Source organism: Stegostoma tigrinum, chromosome 2 (assembly GCF_030684315.1).
Source record: "Stegostoma tigrinum isolate sSteTig4 chromosome 2, sSteTig4.hap1, whole genome shotgun sequence".
In the NCBI taxonomy this organism is placed as follows: Eukaryota; Metazoa; Chordata; class Chondrichthyes; order Orectolobiformes; family Stegostomatidae; genus Stegostoma; species Stegostoma tigrinum.
In genome coordinates this window covers 93,853,105-93,874,642 of record NC_081355.1, presented here as the reverse complement: position 1 = coordinate 93,874,642, position 21,538 = coordinate 93,853,105, and the positions used below count along the sequence as shown (strand labels likewise).

At 39.9% G+C, this 21,538-nt stretch overlaps 1 protein-coding gene across 10 annotated transcripts in view; it reads right to left on the bottom strand.

The window, feature by feature from the left end:
• The window catches only part of ddc (dopa decarboxylase), a 156,755-nt gene that overhangs the window by 34,068 nt on the left and 101,149 nt on the right, over positions 1–21,538 (bottom strand). For all 10 annotated transcript variants that reach the window (XR_007250065.2, XM_048557365.2, XM_048557390.2 and 7 more), the window contains 4 exons: positions 20,793–20,936; positions 17,200–17,266; positions 8,472–8,566; positions 403–470 (listed from right to left, as the gene is read on the bottom strand). Coding sequence is in view for 9 of the 10 variants with exons in the window: in XM_048557365.2 (XP_048413322.1) it covers positions 403–470; positions 8,472–8,566; positions 17,200–17,266; positions 20,793–20,936 (374 nt within the window). In the remaining variant the exon portion in view is untranslated. The remainder of the gene's footprint in view (positions 1–402; positions 471–8,471; positions 8,567–17,199; positions 17,267–20,792; positions 20,937–21,538) is intronic.

The window sequence follows — 21,538 nt, the reverse complement described above, 5'->3', positions numbered from 1 at the left end:
ACAGATGCTGCCAGGCCTGCTGAGCTTTTCCAACTACTTTGTTTTTGTTCCTGTTGAGGTGTATCCTAGGTTGATCTGTATGCCTCCGTCAATGTTAAATACACTGTGAAGAGAGTTCTTGTTGAGACAGATATTTTGAAGTTTATGAACAACACTATTTACTCTGGTATAAGATCTCAGACATACAAATAGTCTGGGCTCTATACTTATTGAACAAATATGCATTAACTACAATAACAATAAATAATAAGGATATTGATTAGTGAAAGGGAGTTGGGCTTATTTAACAGTAGAATATCACGCTGTGATGGCATTTAACTGTTTTAAAGGTACATCGTCTGGAATTTATGTTAAAATACAATGCATGGAATTAAAAAATAGTAGACTTCATCGGCAACTTACCACATGGTTGAGCAATCAAAGTTCACCAAAAGCCACTTGTGAGGATTAAAATTGAAAGAATCTGAAAACTGATAAAACAAATAAAATTGTAAAATATTATTCACAGAAATAAGGTCCAATGATGCAGTATGGGAGCAGAGGAAAGGCTCATGATGAGTTGATGAGAATTGCTAGATACAGCTAACTTGTTTTAATAGTGATGCAATTGCTGATATTCTGGTTAAGTGAACGTAACATGCAATGAATTCACAACTCTTAACAGGCTGTTGCACACAGTTGAAACAGAACTGCAAAGTTAATAAAATAGAATGTTTGCTTTGGTAGTTGAAAATATATTAAGACTGGTCACAGAAACAGCCAGGGATCTAACTACAGAAGATGCAGAAAAGAAGTCTGTTTGGAGCTAAGGGGCAGTCACCAATCAGTAACATTATAAGAAATATTTACATGTAAATTCACAGACCGTGAGAGTATGCAGCTTCTCATTTTCACAGCTTGCGGGTAACTGATAATCAAATTCTTCTGATTTTGACCATCTTTTTTTTTAAACTTCTGATTGATTCTTGATTGATAAGGGGATCAAAGTTTATGAGGCAGGAGAATGGGGCTGAGAAAACATATTAGCCATGATAAAATGGTGGAGTAGATTCAATGGGCTGAATGGCTTCATTGTGCTCCTGTTCTTTACGGTCTTATGGTTGAAATAAAACAAAGAATTGCAGATGCTAGAGATCTGTAACTAAAACTGGAAATTCTGGGACAAACTCTGGCAATATCTGCTGGGAGAAAGCAGAATTAATGTTTTCAGTGCAGTTGGCTCTGCTTTGTATTCACAGATACAGCTGAATCTGCTATGTTTCTCCAAACAATTTCTGCTGTTCTTAACTTGTCTGGTGAACCGGGATTGGCTTACCTGCTTCCAAGAATCTCACCCTCCCTCTGAAACATCTTTGCTGAGCAAGAAATACTTTCTTAAACATCTGCCACTGTCCTTAACCATCTTTCTCCAGCCCACTCCAACCAGCTCTGCCTTCATTCCTTTACAACTACTCTTACTTAAGCTTAGCAATGTTGCTTCCAATTCAGGTTCTTCATTTTAAAAGAATATTGTTTGCTTTGATTAAATTTGAATTTAAACTGTATTTTTATTCCCAATCAATCATAAATTGCAATGTTCTGTGAACAACATCAATTTTATGTACATTGTCTTTATGACATGCTGAATTTTTGGTAAGAAAATCACTCTTGGTTTTTAATTACCATGCAAAAACAATTTGATTTGTATATTGATATGCTGGGATCGATTTTTAATATTAATGGACAGAAAATCCCAGGGTCCACAGACCTTTGTGCTTAGCCTCAATGTGTAATTTGATGCTAGACTATAAAATCTGTTTTATAATGTACATGCTAAACGGCAAAAGACAATTAAAGTCTTTCGGGTTGTAAATCCAATAGATATTTGCTCCACAGTTAGATGCAAGACACAATGCTTATTCCTTTCTGCAGTAACTAAAAGACATCATTCGGCTTTTATACCATAGATTTAATCCATTTACTATTTAATTATTTTTCTTGTAGTTTAGAATTGTTTGGCCTCTTGATTGTTCAGTAATATGGAATACTGTTCATTACCCAGTAGATTAATCATAAAGCATTTGTCATATTCCAGATTTACTGAAAGGAAGTTATGCAATATAAACAATATTTATTGTAGAGATGATACCTTAGAATATGCTATTTTCTTGACTAATAGGTTGATGGAGCAGATTCGGAGCAGGTTGAGAAATAAGGGATTTTAGCTACAGGAGAAGCCAGAACTGTCCTCCTTTGTAGCAAAGGAAGTTGAAGGGAGATCTAATAGAAATGTATAAAGGGTGGTAGATAACAAATAACTTATACCATTATTACAATCAGATCTAAAGGAAACAAATTTGTGGTTTTAGGTAAAATATAGGAAGGATGTGACAACGTTTTTTTACACATCCAGCAGTACCAGTCTTATGGTAATGATCTGGAACTCACCATCGATATGATTGTTAGAAGCAAAGGTGATGAGACATTTTGAAACAAAACTAGATAGGTACCCGGGGAAATAAACTTGCAACTTTACAGGGATAGAATCAAGTGATGACATTGACTAGATTAATCTACAGACAGCTGACATGGATGTAATGCACTGAATGGCTTCCTTCTGTGCTCTTACAATTTGAAGACTATATATAATTTAGCAGTGTATTGCATCTATTATCATTTTGCATTTTCATTTCTAAAACTGAGGAATAGAATAAAGCTGTGCAACACTGGCAGACCACAGCAGACCCTTGGTGAATTATATAGGAGTGTGTGGGAACAGTGACTTAGCCTGGGTGAGGGAGAACTAAGGGTTTTGGCTGCCCAACATCAGACATATGTTCAGCAGAGATTGCAAAGGGAACCTGACACGCAGTGGCACCTGGCAATTCAGATACCTGTTTATAAACAGAGAGTGTTGTCTAAGCAGGACAGAGTTTGCAAATCCATTATCTTATAGAAACATAGAAAACAGGAGCAGGAGTCAGCAATTCAGCCCTTAGAACCTGGTCCACAACTTAATATAATCATGGCTGATCATCCAACTCAGTACCCTGTTCTGCTTTCTCCACGTACCCTTTGGTAACTTTAGCCCAAAGGTTTACATCTAAGTCCTTCTTGAAACCGTTCAAAGCTTAGGCCTCAACTGCTTTCTATCGCAAAGAACTCCACAGGTTCCCGACTCTGTGGGTGAAGAAGCTTCTCCTTATCTCGGTGTTAAATGGTCTACTCTGTATCCTTAGTCTGTGACCCCAGGTTCTGTACTCCCTGGTCATTGCGAATTGCCTTTTGCATTTATCAAGTCTAGTTCTGAATTTTATAGGTTTCAATTAGATTCTTCCTCATTCTGTTGAACTCCAGTTGAATATAATCCTAACTAATCTAGTCTCTCTTCGTACTTCAGTCATGCCATCCCAGTAATCCTTTGATACACTCCCTCCACAGCCAGAACATCTCTCTTCAGATAAGGTGATGAAAACTGCAAACAGTGCTCCAGGCATGGTCTCACTAAGGCCCTAAACAAATGCAGTAAGGCTTTCCTGCTCTTGCACTCAAATCCTCTTATTATGAAAGCCAATATACCATCTGCCTCCTCCACTGCCGGCTACAGTTACATATTTGGCTTCAGCAACTGGTGTACAACAATACTCAAGCCTTGCGGCACCTCCACCTTTCCCAATCTATTGCCAGTCAGATAATAATCTTTCTTTTTTTATACCAAAGTGGATAATCTCACATTTATCCACCTTATACTTCATCTGCCATGCATTTGCCAACTCACTCAACCTCTCCAAATTACACTGAAATATCTCTGCATCATTCTCACCATTCATTATCCCACTCAGCTTTGTGTCATCTGCAAACTTGGAGATATTACTTTAGTTCCCTGCCTAAATCATTAATATATATTGTGGTTAGCTGGTGTCCAAGCACTGATCCCTGCGCTAACTCACTAGTTGCTGCCTGTCACCGGCAAAAAGTTTATTCCTACATTTTGTTTCCTGCCTGCCAGCCAGTTCTTTATCCATGTCAATAAAATACCGTGCACTCCAATTTTACATGCTAATCTCTTTTGTGGGATTAGATCAAAAGCCTTCTGCAGATCCATAAAACTCATGGTAAACACAGTCAAAGTTGTTCAAGATAACTTCAGAAGACGCTAATCTATGACTGTAGAAGTAAATGTCAGAACAGCAGTCTGTAATAGACCATGTGACAGCATCAATGGCAGCTACCAACAGGAGCTTGCCATTTTACTGTGGAAGAAAGAGTCAGGCATGTTCAAAATACTGCTCCAGAATCATCTCTTGACAAACTCATGGGCAGGCAGCAAAACACAAATTTTCAGTGGGTATTGCTGGAGAAAGAACCTCCGCCCATTTCAAACAGAACCTTCAGAGCAGGAGTTTTATATATTAGGAATTCTTAAAGAAGAATATAAATACATTGGAAGCATTTCAGAGATTGTTTACCATTATAATACTGGAATGAGTGCGTTGTCTGATAAAATGTACAGGCTAGGCTTGTTTAGAAGATTAAACGGTGACTTGATTTAAACATATCGGTTCCTGAGAAGTCTTGACAGGGCCAATGTGGAAAAGATGTTCCTTCTTCTGAGAGTCATAATCGAGTAAAACAGCATGGAAGCTGGCCTTTCAGCCCAAATTGGTCCACGCTGACTGTAGTGCCCACTCAACTAGTTTCCAATTGCCCACATTAGATCCATAGCCCTCTAAACACTTCTCTAAATTTTTTTAAAATCTTGCTATTGTACCTGCCTAAACAACCTTCTCTGGCAGCCAATTCCATATATGCACCTCTCTCTGTGTGAAGAAGTTGTCCCTCAGGTCCTTCTTAAAGCGGTTACTGCCCACCTTAAACCTATGCCCCCTAGTTTTCAATTCTTAGTCCCTGGGATACAGATTATATACATTCATCCTATCTATGCCCCTTATGATTATATACACCTCAATGAGGTCACCCCTCATTCTCCTATGTTCTCAGGAATAAAGTCCTGTCCTGGTCAACCTCTCCCTATAACTCAGGCCAACTCGTCTTAGCAACATCCTTGTAAATCGTCTTTGTACACTTTCCAGTTTAACTATGTCTTTCCTATAACATGGTGACCAAAACTATACACAATACTCCAATACACAATACCTCACCAATGATTTATACAACTGTAACATAACATCCCAACTCCTATACTCAATGCTTTGGTCAATGAAGGCCAGCGTGCTAAATGCCTTCTTCACCACCTTGCCCACCTGTGACCCCACTTTCAACGAACTATGCACATGTACTCCTTAATCCCTCTGTTCCACAACACTCCTCAGGGCCTGACCATTCACAGTATAATTCCTGCTTTGGTTTGACTTTCCAAAGTGCTACACCTTACACTTATCCATAGTGAATTGCATTTGCCAATCCTGAGCCCACTTCCCCATCTGGTCAAAATCCCTTTGTAATTTTTGATAACCTTCTTTATTATCAATGATACCTCCTAATTTTGTATCATCCGCAAACTTACTAATAATGCCTTGCACATTCACATTCAGTTCATTTCTGTAAATGACAAATAACAAACGTCCCAGTACCGACACCTGCGGTACACTACTAGTCACAGGCTTCCAGTCTGAGAAACAACCTTCAAACATCATCCTCTGCTTCCTACTATCGAGCCAGTTTTGAATCCAATTAACTAGCTTTCCCTGGATCCCATGCAACCTAACTTATGAGAGATTCTAGAATTAAAGGTCACTGTTTCAAAAAATAAGGTGTCATCCATTTAAGACAACAATGAAGAGAATTTTTTTTTCTCTCACAGAGGTCTGTAAGTCTTTGAAATTCTCTTCCTCAAAATGTGATGGAAGAAGAGCCTTTGAATATTTTTAAGGTAAATATGGATAAATTCTTGATAGTGAAGGTTGGGGCTAGGATGCAAAAGATTATCATGGTTGGCAGGAAAATGGAGTTATCAGATCAGCCGGGAACATTTTGAATGGTGAAACAGGATTGCGTGATGAATGATCTTCTCCTGCCCCTATTTTGTGTATTTAATGTTCATATGATTTATCCTATGCTTTAACCTAATGTTGCTACATGCACATTCAGATACCGCCTGGAGTATCTCAGGATCTGGGTGTGTGCACACTCATTGTTCCTGAGAATGCTTTGTCCATTTCCCTAAATAAAGCTCTTCGAATCCTTATGTACTGTGACACTCTTTTATTTACAATATGTACATAGTAGGTTCTCAGATACATGTAATGTCTAAGATCTCACTCTTCACATTCTTATTTTAGACTGATGTCAGAGTCATGAGGCCAAATGCATTGTGATTATTTACATGACTGTCATTATGTCAGAGACACCAGGCTGCATAAAACAACCTAGGGCTCTGGTGTGTGTTGTCATAGAGGTCTACAGAGAAAGGCCCTTTAGCGTCAGCCAAAAACAATCACCTATCTATTCTAATCCTGTTTTCCAGTAATTGGTCCATAGCCTTGTTTGCCTCAGCACCACAGGTGCGCATCTAACTTTTGCAAAAATATTGTGAGGATTTCTGCCTGTACTGGATGAGTTCCAGATTCCCATCACCCTTTGGGCGAAAATTGTTTTCCAACCATCTGCTCTGAACCTCCTGCCCCTTTCTTCAAATCTATGCCCCCGATCATTGACCTCACCGCCAAGGGGAAAGTCTCTTGCTGCCTATGCCCTTTAGTTTTATACATTTCAATCACGTCCCACTTTTGTCTCCTATGCTCCAAGGAAATGAGGGGAAGGGGTAGCGAACAAACAAAAGGATAGAGCCTAAAGAGAGGCCACTGCAGTTGGACAGACAAAGAGTTGGTAACAATCAGGCTGGGAGGGTTAATAGGGGCTATTAGTGACGAGTATGTAATTGCAGGCTCTGTGGTAACAAGGCCTGGAATGTGGGGTAGGGGGCTGGGACATGGGAGAGTTTAGGCTCTAAAATTATTGAACCTGATGTTCAGTCCGGAGGGCTGTCGGTTTCCCAGGGCGGAAAATCAGGTGTTGTTCTTCCAGCTTGCGCTGGGCTTCATCAAAACATGCAGCAAGCCAGAGACAGAGACGTTGGCCAGGAAGCAGGGTGGTGTATTAAAGTGGCGGACAACAGGTAGCTCAGGGTCTTTTCTGCAAGCAGAATTTAGATGTTCTGTGAAGCGGTCACCCAGTCTATACTTCATTTCTCCATTGTAGAGGAGACCACATTGTACTGATTACTGAAACTTACAGATCAACCTTCCTACATTCAAGTCTAAATCATTTATATACCATGAACAGCAAGGGCACCAACAGTGAACTCTGCAGAAGCCCAAATGGACACTGCTTTCCAGTCACAAAAATACCCCTTGAAAATCATCCTCTGCTTCCTGCCACTCAGCTAAATCTATATCCAATTAAAAAATTTTCTTGGATCACATGGGCTCTTACCTTCTGATGAAAAAGAAGAACTTAGCAAAAAATACAAAGTGAGAGAAACTATCTTGCCTGGTACTTATGAACCCTAACTTGCAGGTTGATAGGTGAATGGGTATCTTAGATGTGTCTCTTGTAGCGTGGATGAGAGTGACATGCGAATCAAAGGAACATTTCCTGATCAAATTGAACTGAATTGAATGAATTGAATTGAATTAGATTTATTGTCAGATGTACTCAAATGTGTACAGTAAAAAGTTGATAAGTTGCCACCCACAGCACCATCTTAGGTACAATTGATATCATTTTCTACAGCTATCTGTGAAGGTAATTGTTTGTGAACTCAAAAATAGGAATCTATTTAAGCTTGATCGTCAGATTAAACATTTACTTTCAACATATCCTATTGGTTTTTATTTCCCCCTTGTCTGATCAGGTAACAGAAATTATTGCAAACAAACTTTCAGAGCCATTCTCTACTCTATCCACTGCCTCTGTCAAACCAGCTGATGGAGAAACAGCACATGAATCAATTCAGCATTTTCTTTTAATATCTCCAACAGTAATATTTAGACTATAATTAAAGCCCTGTAAGTAATAGTTTTGAGTTATTTAGTTACTTTTAGACCCGTTCCTCTCCCATCTCTACTGACTAACTAATGTCCGTTCTGTGCACATGATTTACATTGCTCACTTCAATATGCACTAAATGTTAATTTTGATCTCTCCCTTTGCACCTTCTCTGCAGCTTTAACATTGTATTCTGCACTCTGTTCTGCTAACCTGATGCACTTTGAATGGAACGAACTGCCTGCATAGCATGCAAAACAACACTTTTCACGAGGTCTCGGTACATGTGACAATAATCAATCAATCAATCACCTTAATTTGGATGCATAACATATTCAATCCAGTTTAGTCCATTTATGAACTAGTAGAGATGTAAGTAACATCAGCAAATATTATCTTTTCTAAAAATACTTGCCTTACTATTGTTATGAGTCATGATTTGGGTTGAGTTAGAATACTGCATTAAGAACTGTCACCCTTACCTCCACTCCATTTAAAAGAGGTCTGAACTCTGGACAGATAAAAGCACTTCCAGCATAGGCAGCATCAATGTGCATCCAGATATTTTCAGAATTGCCTGAAATAATACACACAAAATCAAACACATTTATGCTTCATTAAGTGATCAACAGAAACAAGGAAAACAAAGGAATTCAAGGAAAGAAGAGGAAACATTGCAAGGAAAAATGCTGACATTGGCAGAATATGAAATTGCTGATGATGTAAAAAAGCCCAGGAATACAATGCCTTAAGAAATACCTTTATTCTGCAAGGACAAAAAGAAACTCTGATAACCATGAAGAAGTTGCAAGTCAGTGCTCAAGCTAAGGTCAAGGACGTTCTTGGAAAATATAATCATCCTTCATTAATTTCAACATTGGACATAAGTGGGAGTTGAACCCATTTTGTCAGAGCATTTTGACTTGGATTCACTGACAGCATCACTATGCCAATACCTCCTTATACAGCATGGTCACTGAGTCAAATTCCTAGAACTCCCTGGCTATCAGCCCTGTGGGTGGCCCATGTGGACTGCAGTGACTCAAGAATGTGACTCACCACCACAATCTGAAGGACAATTAGGAATATGTAATAAATAATAAACACCACCCATAAAAGAATAAAATAAATCCCAACAAGATGAGTTCAGTTTCATAACTTACTGACCTGATAACCTGAAGGACCTGTTCCCAACACTGTAGGGATTCAATGATTCTGTGATTCTATGATGACATCAATGAAAATTACTGGATTGTTGCTTTGACTCAACTGGTTCACTGATGCCTGCTGAGTGAGCCTCTCATATTGCTCTTGTTCATGTGATTCTGGGTTTAAGAGTACATGATTGATGACGTAACATGGCTAAGGAAACCACTGGCGGGGAAATAAAGGCTTACTTCAGGAAATGCCACATAGCTTAACTGAAAATAAAGTAACATTACTTTGGAATCAAACGTGGCAGTCAATGCACAAAGAAAACAAATAGAAACAACTGACCAGATAATCTGTTTGAGATGGTAAGACCTGCTGATGCTGGAATCAGACATAACACAATGTGGAGCTGGAGGAATACAGCAGGCCAGGCAGCATCAGAGGAGCAGGAAATTTGACTTTTCGGGTCATGATCCTTCCTCAGAAATAGTCCTGACCCGAAATATCAGCTTTCCTACTCCTTTGATGCTCCCTGACCTGCTGTGTCCCTCCAGCTCCACACAAATAATCTGTTGTTGCTTTCTTGGATCACTGGATAAATGTTGTCCCCGAAACCTAGAAAATCTTTTGTTTTTGTCCAGTGGGATCAAAATCGGATATGAGAGGGTCTTGGTGTGACATCATACAGAAAGTTGCATTTTCAAGAATGTTGTATTATTTCAGTACTGCACTGAAGTGCCAGCCTAGATTATGTGCTTTAGTTTCTGGTATGATAAGTTTCTGATACAATTTTGAACTTGTAAACATCTGCCTGAGGGATAAGAGTATTAGAACTGCACCAAGTTGACATTTAACTCTTGTAAATAATCACTGCAAAATGTAGAAACATTGGCAAAGCCTTTGGTGCAGCTATTGGATCAAAACAGTTGACTTTGCAATAGCTCTTTTCAAACAGCTTGGCATGCTGCCCTAGTTGGGAGAGACAGGAAATGGAATGGTTAAGGATGTTTTGGATCATAGGTAAGTTTATGTTGGAGCACCAAGCGGTGGATTTTAGGACCCCTAATTCTCCTGATGCATATTAATGACAAATTCATTAGTGTATGGAGCACAGTTTCAAAATTTGCAGATGATACAAAACTTGCAGGTATTGTGAACTGTGAGGATGATAGAGCAGATCATCAAAAGCTCATTGACAGGCTAGGAGAATGGACAGACAGTGAAAAATGAGATTTAATACAGATTCATGTTAAGGATCCATTTTGCAAGGAAGAAATTGTAGGACAATTTAAACTAAAGGGTATAATTCTAAAGAGGTGCCAAGAGTAGAAGGACATGGGTGTATGTAGGCATAAATTATTGTAAGTTGCACAGCGGATTGAAGGAACAATTATTGGCACATATGCCATTCTGGAAATATTAGATGGGGGGACGAAAGTAGCAAAGTTATGTTAAAGCTGCAAACATTAGATTGGCCTCAAATGTAGTTTTGCATTCAGTTCTGAGCATCACATTTTAGGATAGATCTGAAGGCATCAGCAAGTGTGCAGAAATGATTCATGATTTCAGTCATGACAAACTTCAGCTGCAGGGGAATAACTGGAATTGCTCTTTTTGAAGAAGTAATAGTTGAAAGGTGATTTAATAGAAGTATTCAAAATAATGGAGGGTTTTGACAGAACAGGTTGAGAGAACCTTTTCCTGTTGGTAAAAATAATTGAGAACTAGTGGGCACAGATTTGAAACAAATGGCAAGCAAGAGAATCTGACATGAGGGAAAAAATCATTTTTACACACTGAGCGGTTGAGGTCTGGAATACACTGCCTGGAAGTCAAGGCACTCAACATAACTGGTTACCTGAAAATGAAAAAATATGTAGAGCTACAAAGAGAAGGCAGGGAAGTGGCAGAAGGTGGATTGTTCCTTCAGACAGAAAGCAGGCATGGCAGGTCTAAGGGCCATCTACTCTGCTGTAACCATTCCATTGTTCTATGATTATCAAGCTGGGAATGGAAATAGGAAAGATGGGAGCAATATCAATCACCCTCTCAGATAAGATACCAATGTAGTGAAGCTACAACAGTTATCTGCATGCCAAACACAAAAGAATCATGTTATAAACTGAAATAAGTAGTGTCATAATCAATAAACCGAAGAAAATGATTCATAGCTCGACAATATCCAGCTAAGAATGGCAGTTGAGAATCAAGCAAATAACTGGATGAGACACTGTAAACATTCCCATTATTTTAACACGTGATCATGACTGCTAGGGTAATCAATGATTCAACCCAGAACTCTCCCAAAGATCCCATCATCATAAATGCTTTCTCCTGCCAATTTGGTTCAACCATGTGTCCTCAAAAAGTGGCCAATTCCACTTCCATTTTCAGATAGCAAAAATCACAAGCACTGACCACAAACAAAAACAGAAATTACTAGGAAAACTCAACAGGTCTGGCAGCATCTGTGGACAGAAAACAGAGCTAACATTACAGGTCCACTGGTCTTTCTTCAGAAAGCACTGGCCAAAGGCTGAAGGTGCTGCAAGACCTACATATCACAATTGCCTCTCAGCCAAGATATTCAGAGCAGTTATCTGTTACCAGCAGTGAAGAAAAGTGATCAAAAAAGTATCCTATCCATCAAAAGCAGGAATAATTCAATCCAGTCAATTAGTACCCTATCAGGCCCCTTCCAGTCATTGGCCTCATGGATCAAAAGAATCATCAACAGTACTCTGTTCGATGGTATTTAACTTGGCTTATTTATAACCTTGTTTAAGATATTGACAATAGATCTGAATACTGGAATGGGGGATGAGGATGAGATTAGGTCTCAATATCAAAACAGTATTTGACTCCAGGGTTAACAAGGTGTAGAGCTGGATGAACACAGCAGGCCAAGCAGCATCAGAGGAGCAGGAAGGCTGATATTTTAGGCCTAGACCCTTCTTCAGAAATCATCTTCAGTCCCAAAACATCAGCCTTCCTGCTCCTCTGACGCTGCTTGGCCTGCTGTGTTCATCTAGCTCCAAACCTTGTTATCTCAGATTCTCCAGCATCTGCAATTCCTGCTATCTCTTGACTCCAGGGTTTACCTGGTATCCCTGGTACAAGATCACCAGGGTTTACCTGGTAGTGTGCTGTCATGGACAATGGGGAATGGGGATGAATTTAAATCATGATGGCATTTCCTTCTTAAACCCATGTTTGATTTACACCACTCCCTTTTCAGTCTCATCCCTTTCTGAGGTCAGCTGAAGGGTATTCCCCAAATTCTGAATTTTAGCTTGTAATTTGTGAAGTGGGGAGGCGATGGTCTAGTGGCATTATTGCTGTACTGTTAATCCAGAGACCCAGATAATGTTCTGGGAAACTGGGTTCAAAAGCCACCATGAAAGATGGTGGAATTTGAATTTAATAAATGTCTGGAATTAATAGTCTAATGATGATTGTGAGTTGGTTGTTGAAAAAACCCATCTGGTTCACTACTGTCCTTTGGGGAAAGAAACTACAGTCTGGTAGACTTGGTCAGACTTGGTCAGACTTGGTCCAGCCTAATGTGACTCCAGACTCCAGACCCACAGCAATGTGGTTGAGGCTTAACAGCCCTCTGGACAATTAATGATGGACAATAAATGCTGCCCAGCCAGAGATGTCCTCATCCTGTGAATGAATAAAAAACTCAGCAGAGCACCAGGGAGCTTTAGCAATAATTTTGTCAATATAAGATGAGGACTCAACTATCCGTGCACCATAGCTACTGTACATATTGACTATGGAACGCAATGAACTAACTGATGGAATTACTTAAACTGCATTACCCAAGCATATGACTACTACCAAAAAGAATTCAGCATCACTTTTAAAGTTCACCTTTAAGTCACACGAGTTCAACCATTGACTTGAACAAATATTAACAACTTCAATCATTGGGTCCATTTCTTGGATGTCCCTGTCTGATACTATTGTAGAGATAGTGTCATGAAGTAAACCCAGGATAAAATCCTTTAAGATGAAATCAAACACAGAGTTTATGAACAAAACATTTAAAATGCAGGGAAATTTAATACAGAGGCCAGTATATTAAAAAAAGATAGGACTGGAAAGGAAACAAGTTGTCATTTACAGCTTTCGGTATATCCAATTGTATTATTTTGACTCAGCTCCAACTTTCCAGAGATCAATGCCTAGTAATAGGTTATTCGCTGAGCAGGGCGTAGCTTTCCTTCTTTCAGACAATGTACAATCTTTGTTCCAGCCAGCAGCTTGGCGACAGACAATAAGACTGATGCAGGTTGCCAACTCATTTCTGCTCTGTCTTTTAGGGTGAAATGGCCTGACTTAGAATCCAAGATTTGTGTAGTTATGGGATCCAACAATTACATATTTCATTAATATGACAAAGATAGTAATTTCAGGTGCTGAGGGTCCATGTGATGAATGAATTGGAAGGTCATTAAGCTAATAGTGTAGCTTTACCTCTCTATTTGTATATCCATTGTGAGGTGAAGAGTAAACTGTTAAAGAGTTAGTGCCTATTTTAACATAATATTTTTTAGATTTTCCTTTGTCCAGAATGGGGTGAAGGCAGATAACTTGTCTCTAAACTCTTTGTGTCAGATTCTGATGGAATGTCTATACAATGAAGGGGGCTCAGAAGCTTCTGGAAATGTGACCATGTGATCATCCTTGGCCATTTTTTGAGTCCATCAAGATAATCCATATTTGAATATAAAACAGAAATTAAATATGGAAATATAAAAGGAAACACAATTTCCTTTCAGAGATAGTGGGAACTGCTGATGCTGGAGAATCTGAGAGAACAAGGTATGGATCTGGATGAACAGGCAAGAAGGGGTAAGATAAAGGAATCTTGGATGACGAGAGCGGTGGAGCTTCTCGTCAAAAGGAAGAAGGTAGCTTACATAAGGTGGAGGAAGCTAGGGTCAAGGTCAGCTAGAGAGGATTACACGCAGGCAAGGAAGGAGCTCAAAAAATGGTCTGAGGAGAGCCAGGAGGGGGCACGAGAAAGGCTTGGCAGAAGGAATCAGGGAAAACACAAAGGCATTTTACACTTACGTGAGGAATAAGAGAATGGTCAAAGAAAGAGTAGGGCCAATCAGGGATAGCATAGGGAACTTGTGTGTGGAATCTGAGGAGTTAGGGGAAGCCCTAAATGAGTTTTTTGCTTCTGTCTTTACGAAAGAAACGAACTTTGTAGTGAATGAAACCTTTGAAGAGCAGGTGTGCATGCTGGAATGGATAGAGATAGAGGAAGTTGATGTGCTGAAAATTTTGTCAAACATTAAGATTGACAAGTCGCCAGGCCCGGATCAGATTTGTCCTTGGCTGCTTTGGGAAGCGAGAAATGCAATTGCTTCGCCACTTGCGAAGATCTTTGCGTCCTCGCTCTCCACTGGAGTCGTACCTGAGGACTGGAGAGAGGCAAACGTAATTCCTCTCTTCAAGAAAGGAAATAGGGAAATCCCCGGCAATTACAGACCAGTAAGTCTCACGCCTGTCGTCTGCAAGGTGTTAGAAAGGATTCTGAGGGATAGGATTTATGACCATCTGGAAGAGCACGGCTTGTGAGGGGTAGGTCATGCCTCACAAACCTTATCGAGTTTTTTGAGGATGTGACTAGAAAAGTTGATGAGGGTCGAGCTGTGGATGTGGTGTCTATGGACTTCAGTAAGGTATTTGATAAGGTTCCCCATGGTAGGCTCATTCAGAAGGTCAGGAGGAATGGGATACAGGGGAACTTAGCTGCCTGGATACAGAATTGGCTGGCCAACAGAAGACAGCGAGTGGTAGTAGAAGGAAAATATTCTGCCTGGAAGTCAGTGGTGAGTGGGTTTCCACAGGGCTCTGTCCTTGGGCCTCTACTGTTTGTAATTTTTATTAATGACTTGGATGAGGGGATTGAAGGATGGGTCAGCAAGTTTGCAGACGACACAAAGGTCGGAGGTGTCGTTGACAGTACAAAGGGCTGTTGTAGGCTGCAGCGGGACATTGACAGGATGCAGAGATGGGCTGAGAGGTGGCAGATGGAGTTCAACCTGGATAAATGCGAGGTGATGCATTTTGGAAGGTCGAATTTGAAAGCTGAGTACAGGATTAAGGATAGGATTCTTGGCAGTGTGGAGGAACAGAGGGATCTTGGTGTGCAGATACATAGATCCCTTAAAATGGCCACCCAAGTGGACAGGGTTGTTAAGAAAGCATATGGTGTTTTGGCTTTCATTAACAGGGGGATTGAGTTTAAGAGTCGTGAGATCTTGTTGCAGCTCTATAAAACTTTGGTTAGACCGCACTTGGAATACTGCATCCAGTTCTGGTCGCACTATTATAGGAAAGATGTGGATGCTTTGGAGATAGTTCAGAGGAGGTTTACCAGGATGCTGCCTGGACTGGAGGGCTTATCTTATGAAGAGAGGTTGACTGAGCTCGGTCTCTTTTCATTGGAGAAAAGGAGGAGGAGAGGGGACCTAATTGAGGTATACAAGATAATGAGAGGCATAGATAGAGTTGATTGCCAGAGACTATTTCCCAGGGCAGAAATGGCTTGCATGAGGGGTCATAGTTTTAAGCTGGTTGGTGGAAAGTATAGAGGGGATGTCAGAGGTGGGTTCTTTACACAGAGAGTTGTGAGAGCATGGAATGCGTTGCCAGCAGCAGTTGTGGAAGCAAAGTCATTGGGGTCATTTAAGAGACTGCTGGACATGCACATGGTCACAGAAATTTGAGGGTGCGTACATGAGGATCAATGGTCGGCACAACATTGTGGGCTGAAGGGCCTGTTCTGTGCTGTACTGTTCTATGTTCTATGTTCTAACACAGCAAGCCAGGCAGCATCTGAGGAGCAGGAAAGCTGATATTTGGACCTTGATGTTTGGTCTGGACCCTTCTTCAGAACATTTCGTTTGTGCTGGACTTGACATTTTCCCCTTGGTGGTGGGCCCTCCCTATTCAGTCAAAATGCAAACGGCAAAGTCAGTAGTCGCCCTTAATTGAACATTTGAGTGGTTGAATTGGGTGGCCTTGCTGCTGGTAATATCCCATGGCAGCAAGATGGTATCCACTCCCAACATCTTCCCTAGCCATAGTAACAGTCCTCCCCATTATTGGGCTTGGCAAAAATTGGTCCCTAGTCATTTCCTAAAGCAGATTTGAAAATAATACATATTGGTAAGTCATAGATGAGGAGACCTGCATCATCCATGTGTCTAGGACATTTGCTAGCTAATGTGAGTATGTGAACATCTGGCGGTAAGAATCCTTGTGCTACCAATGTATTGGGTGCCTTATTCCTGCCGCAATTAATGGATGACACTTCCAGCACTTGAAGATTGTCATATTACATAGCACCATGAAAGAAAATAAGCCTGCCATTGTGTTTATAAAAATCACAATTTAGTACTATCAGCTTTATTCTCTCATTTAAACAGCACATCAAATTCACAGTGAAAAGCAAAGGCATCTTGCTGCAAGTTCAGCTAGAAAGATGTCCCATGTCTGTGCACTTAACTTAGCATTGTCATCCTTTCTTGCCTGTTCCCAGTTTAGGATACTGGAGATTCTGTTGATGCACTGTCACCACCATACATGTTGTTTTCATCATCATCCTCAATTCAAGGGTAGTGCCACTCTCTCCAGACCTGAAAGCTGGATGAAGGGATTTTACCCTTTTTTTTCTTTTTATCAGGTTAAAAGCTGGTGCCAACAGAATCCTGACCAAACCAGCATTCTTTGCCGAGTACTGGAATACCCGCAATACGTAATTTAATAATTTAATTTATACTAATATGAGGATGCAAAGTTGGTTTGTTGTCTCCGAAGTTATACTTAGTTCATGAAGAATAATGACTGTGACCCTAATATTTACCAGATATCTTTAGCCACGCAATAGTTATACATTTGTCCCTCTTGTCAAGGTAGGAGTAATGAAGTATAACAGGTCAGAGAATCTACACAAAAATTAACTCAAAGACCTTATCCTTTAATGAGAATAGCAAAATAAATGTAAAGTAAATAAATTTAGAATATTCTTACATATAGGTCCAAGCTCCATAATGTTATCAAATGCACAGGAGGGAGTGGTGCCAAGCGTTGCACAAAGCTGGTATATATAAAGAGAAAAACAACTCAGAAAATTAGCTGATTGCATCATTCATTCCCTTCCAATTAGCAGCAAAGATTTTCACTTTCAGCCAGCATTTGGCAATATTTAAGATTTTATATTTCTGATAACTTTCAAAATCTGGGTTGATTATTTTCCAAGGTTGTGCTTCCTAAGAAGGAAAAAAACATAGGAACATAGGCCATTCAAACCGTAAGCCCGTGCCATCATTCAATGAGATCATGGCTGATCTGTGGCCTAACTGCATATACCTGCCTTTGACCCACATCCCTTAATGCCTTTAACTTAAAACATTTATCTACCTTAGATTTAAAATTAACGGTGCTTCTGCATCCATTGTCATTTATGGAAGAGAGTTCCAAACATCTACCACCCATTGTGCGTAGAAGTGCTTCCTAACATCTTGTATGTCTCTACTAAGTCGCCTCTTAACCTTCATCTCTCTAACGACAATAGCTTCAAGTTCCTCATCCTTTCCTCATAAGACCTTCCCTCCATATCAAGCAACATCCTGGTAAATCTCCTCTGCACCCTTTCCAATGCTTCCACATCCTTCCTATAATGTGGCGACCAAAACTGTATGCAATACTCCAAGCGCGGCTACACCAGAGTTTTGTACAGCTGCAGCATGACCTCATGGCTCTGAAATGCAATCCCTCCACCAATAAAACCTAACATTACGTACACCTTCTTAACAACCATATCAACCTGGGTTTCATCTCAGAATCAAATGATCTGGTTCAACCTGACGTGGTGAATCACCTGTACATTATCAACTTCATTTCTGTAATAATGAAAGCTGAAATGGTTTCAGTTTCGGCTGGGGGATGATGACAACCTGTGGACTTTCCTCTCTAGTTTCTCATCCTTGGTAAACCCAACAGGATGACTGACATACATGTTCGCCATGTTGGAAATTAAGGATACACACCTGAGATCCATTCTGATGTACATGCCCTTATTCTTTGATTATTTTCCTATATTAGTGTCATGTAGAAATCATGTATAAAAGCTCAACTTAATCTTATTAACTATCTGCAAATTCAAGTCAAATGTTCATTTGTTTCTGGATACTAATAATGGCTCATGAATCTCATGTAAGAATAACAAAGAGAAATGATTGACGTATTAAAACTGTTTGTGTATAATATTAAAATTGATGACACTGCCTTCTGTTTGAGGAACTGATTACATCTAAAACAAGTCTCTTTGTTTCATTCTAACTGCATATATTTACCAATGCATTATTGGATTTATTGCTCACAAACGCCCAGAAATTTATTACACCCTTAGGCTTGGAGAAGCTAAAAGATAATGAGGTTTAGTTTAATCTTTGAAGCCATGTGTTAGCTATACAAACAGGATAGGAATCGCTGCAGGAATCATTTAGCTTTAACAAATAGCAGCAAATGCTCCAGTTATGCTTAATTTGTAGACAAAGGGTTGAAAAAAAATGGATTCAGAACATCAGAACAATGGTGAGCTATCAGCCTATTATTTAGGCCACCGATTTATATTACACTAACAAGACTTCTTGTAATTGTAAAAAAAAACTGTTTATGTGTTCACCATATTTTGGAACAGTATGCAATTCACTCTTTTCTGCATTCATTTACAGCCTATGGATATACTGCACTAAACATTTGTAAGTCATCTCTTTCAAATCATTATTAGTATTAAAAAGACAATGAACATTTATGATAATCCAGAGATAATTATACGATTATTTGATTAGAAATAGTCAGCGTGGCTTTGTTTTGATTAGAAATAGTCAGCATGGCTTTGTGAGGGGCAAGTCATGCCTCACAAGGCTTGCTAACTTCTTTGAGGATGTGACAAAACATACTGTTGAAAGCAGATCAGTGGATGTGGTGTATATGGATTTTAGCAAGGCATTTGATAAGGTTTCACCATGCTAGGCTCATTCAGAAAGTAAGGAGGCATGGGATTCAGGGAAAGATACAGAATTGGCTATTCAACAGAAGACAGAGAATGGTAGTAGATGGAAAATATTCAGCCTGGAGCTCGGTGACCAGTGGTGTTCCACAGGGATCTGTTCTGAGTCCTCTGCTCTTTGTGATCTTTATAAATGACTTGGATGAGGAAGTGGAAGGGTGGTTTAGTAAGTTTGCCGATGACCCAAAGGTTGGTGGAGTTGTGGATAGCATGGATGGCTGTTATAGGTTGCAACGGGACATTGATAGGATGCAGAGCTGGGCAAAGAAGTGGCAGGTGGAATTCAACCCAGAAAAGTGTGAAGTGATTCATTTTGGAAGGTCAAATTTGAATGCAGAATGCTGGATTAATGACAGGATTCTTGGCAGTGTGGAGGAACAGAGGGATCACGGGGTCCATGTACATAGATCCCTCGCAGTTGCAACCTAAGTTGAGAGGGTTGTTAAGAAGGCGTATGGTATGTTGGCTTTCATTGGCAGGGGAATTAAGTTTAAGAGCCATGACGTTATGCTCCAGCTCTATAAAATCTTGGTTAGACCACACTAGGAATATCATGTTCAGTTCTGGTCATCACATTATAGGAAGGATGTAGAAGCTTTAGAGAGGGTGTAGAGGAGATTAAGCAGGATGCTGCCTGGACTGGAGGGCAGGTCTTATGAGGTAAGATTGAGGGAGCTAGGGCTTTTCTGATTGGAGCGAAGAAGAATGAGTGGTGACTTGATAGAGGTGTATGAGATGATGAGAGGCATAGCTGGAGTGTTTAGCCAGAGACTTTTTCCAAGGATGGAAATGACTATAATGAGGGGACATAATTTTAAGGTGACTCGAGGAAGGTATAGGGGAGATGTCAGGGGTAGGTTCTTTACACAAAGTGGAAGGTGCATGGAATGCGTTGCCAGCGGCAGTAGTGGAGTCAGATACATTAGAGACATTTAAGCGTCTCTTGGACAGGCATATGGACAATAATAAAATGTAACGTATGCAGGGTAGTTTGATCTTACTAGGATAATCGGTTGGCACAACACTGTGGGCCAAAGGGCCTGTACTGTGCTGTGTTAAAGAAACAAGGAATCATGTTCTTTAAATGTTATCACGTGATGCAGTTGCATTTATTAGAACCTTCAATACAACTGCACCTTTCTCAACAACATCTCAATTGTTCTATTTAAATAATTAAGTCTGGAAGAATCAAGTGCTATTGAACTGTAGCAACCAAAATGCTAATTTAGTCAGTTTTAGAGTATAAAGGCTGTACATAGTCCAGGCCTAAAGTGTTACATTTACAGTAAGCCACAGTTATTAATGTATCTTATGTACTCAACAAATTAGTAAGATCATGGCCAGTGACTCAATTTGCTAGGATATCATCATTTAAGATTAATTTAATGGAGCACAACCATCCACCAGGAAAACAGGTGCGCTATGAATTTGGTTTGTTAACTTTTAGGCACATTCCATAAAGCAGTAAATTACACTCCACAGCCCTTCCTCACTAAATCTGTTCCAAGTGTTGCAAGTTCATTTCAGACAGAAGATAATGTTTACTTACATAGAAAGGGATTAAACCCAAGGCTTTATCTTCTTCCAAAGCTTGTCTCAGTGTCTCCCCACAGAGACTGAACTTCTCATCAGTAGGTAGTTTTCTCATTTTGACACCAGCAATTAACCCTGCTCGTTCAACAGAACTGTGGGACTGACACAGAAACAAAGATTTCCAAGTCAGGCATAATTGTCAAATGAGCACAATTAATTGCACAATTAAGCCACCATTATGAATTAGTTCCAACACAGTAAAAATATATATTTGTTTTTTTAATGCTTTCTATTAGACAGCACTCACTCAGAGCTTTACCGACACAATTTTATCCCTGGGCAGAATCTTATAAGGACTGGAATGATATGGTCTATGGTGAAAAATGTGGCAGTATCTCAAGATGACCAGTGAGAACTATCTGCAACATGCTACATCTTTTAACTAAGTTCTGGGCACTGAAGTGATATTCTCAGTTGTGGGATTATTTCTTGTTAACAACCTTATTGAATGCACATCTCACCTCATTAATAATCAGTTCCTATCCTACCATCCACTGTGTGCAAAACTGACTATGATAATTCTCAACATGGACGCCAGAATAGATACCTGGCAATTTCAGCTCACTGCTGGCTGTGAAGAACATTCACATTGTTCACAACACAACAGAATCTCAGGGACTGATGCATGGGCACCAGCTACATTCAGCCCTCATCCACTGGTATCCAATAACTTCATGATCCTCATGACACCAATCTGATCTA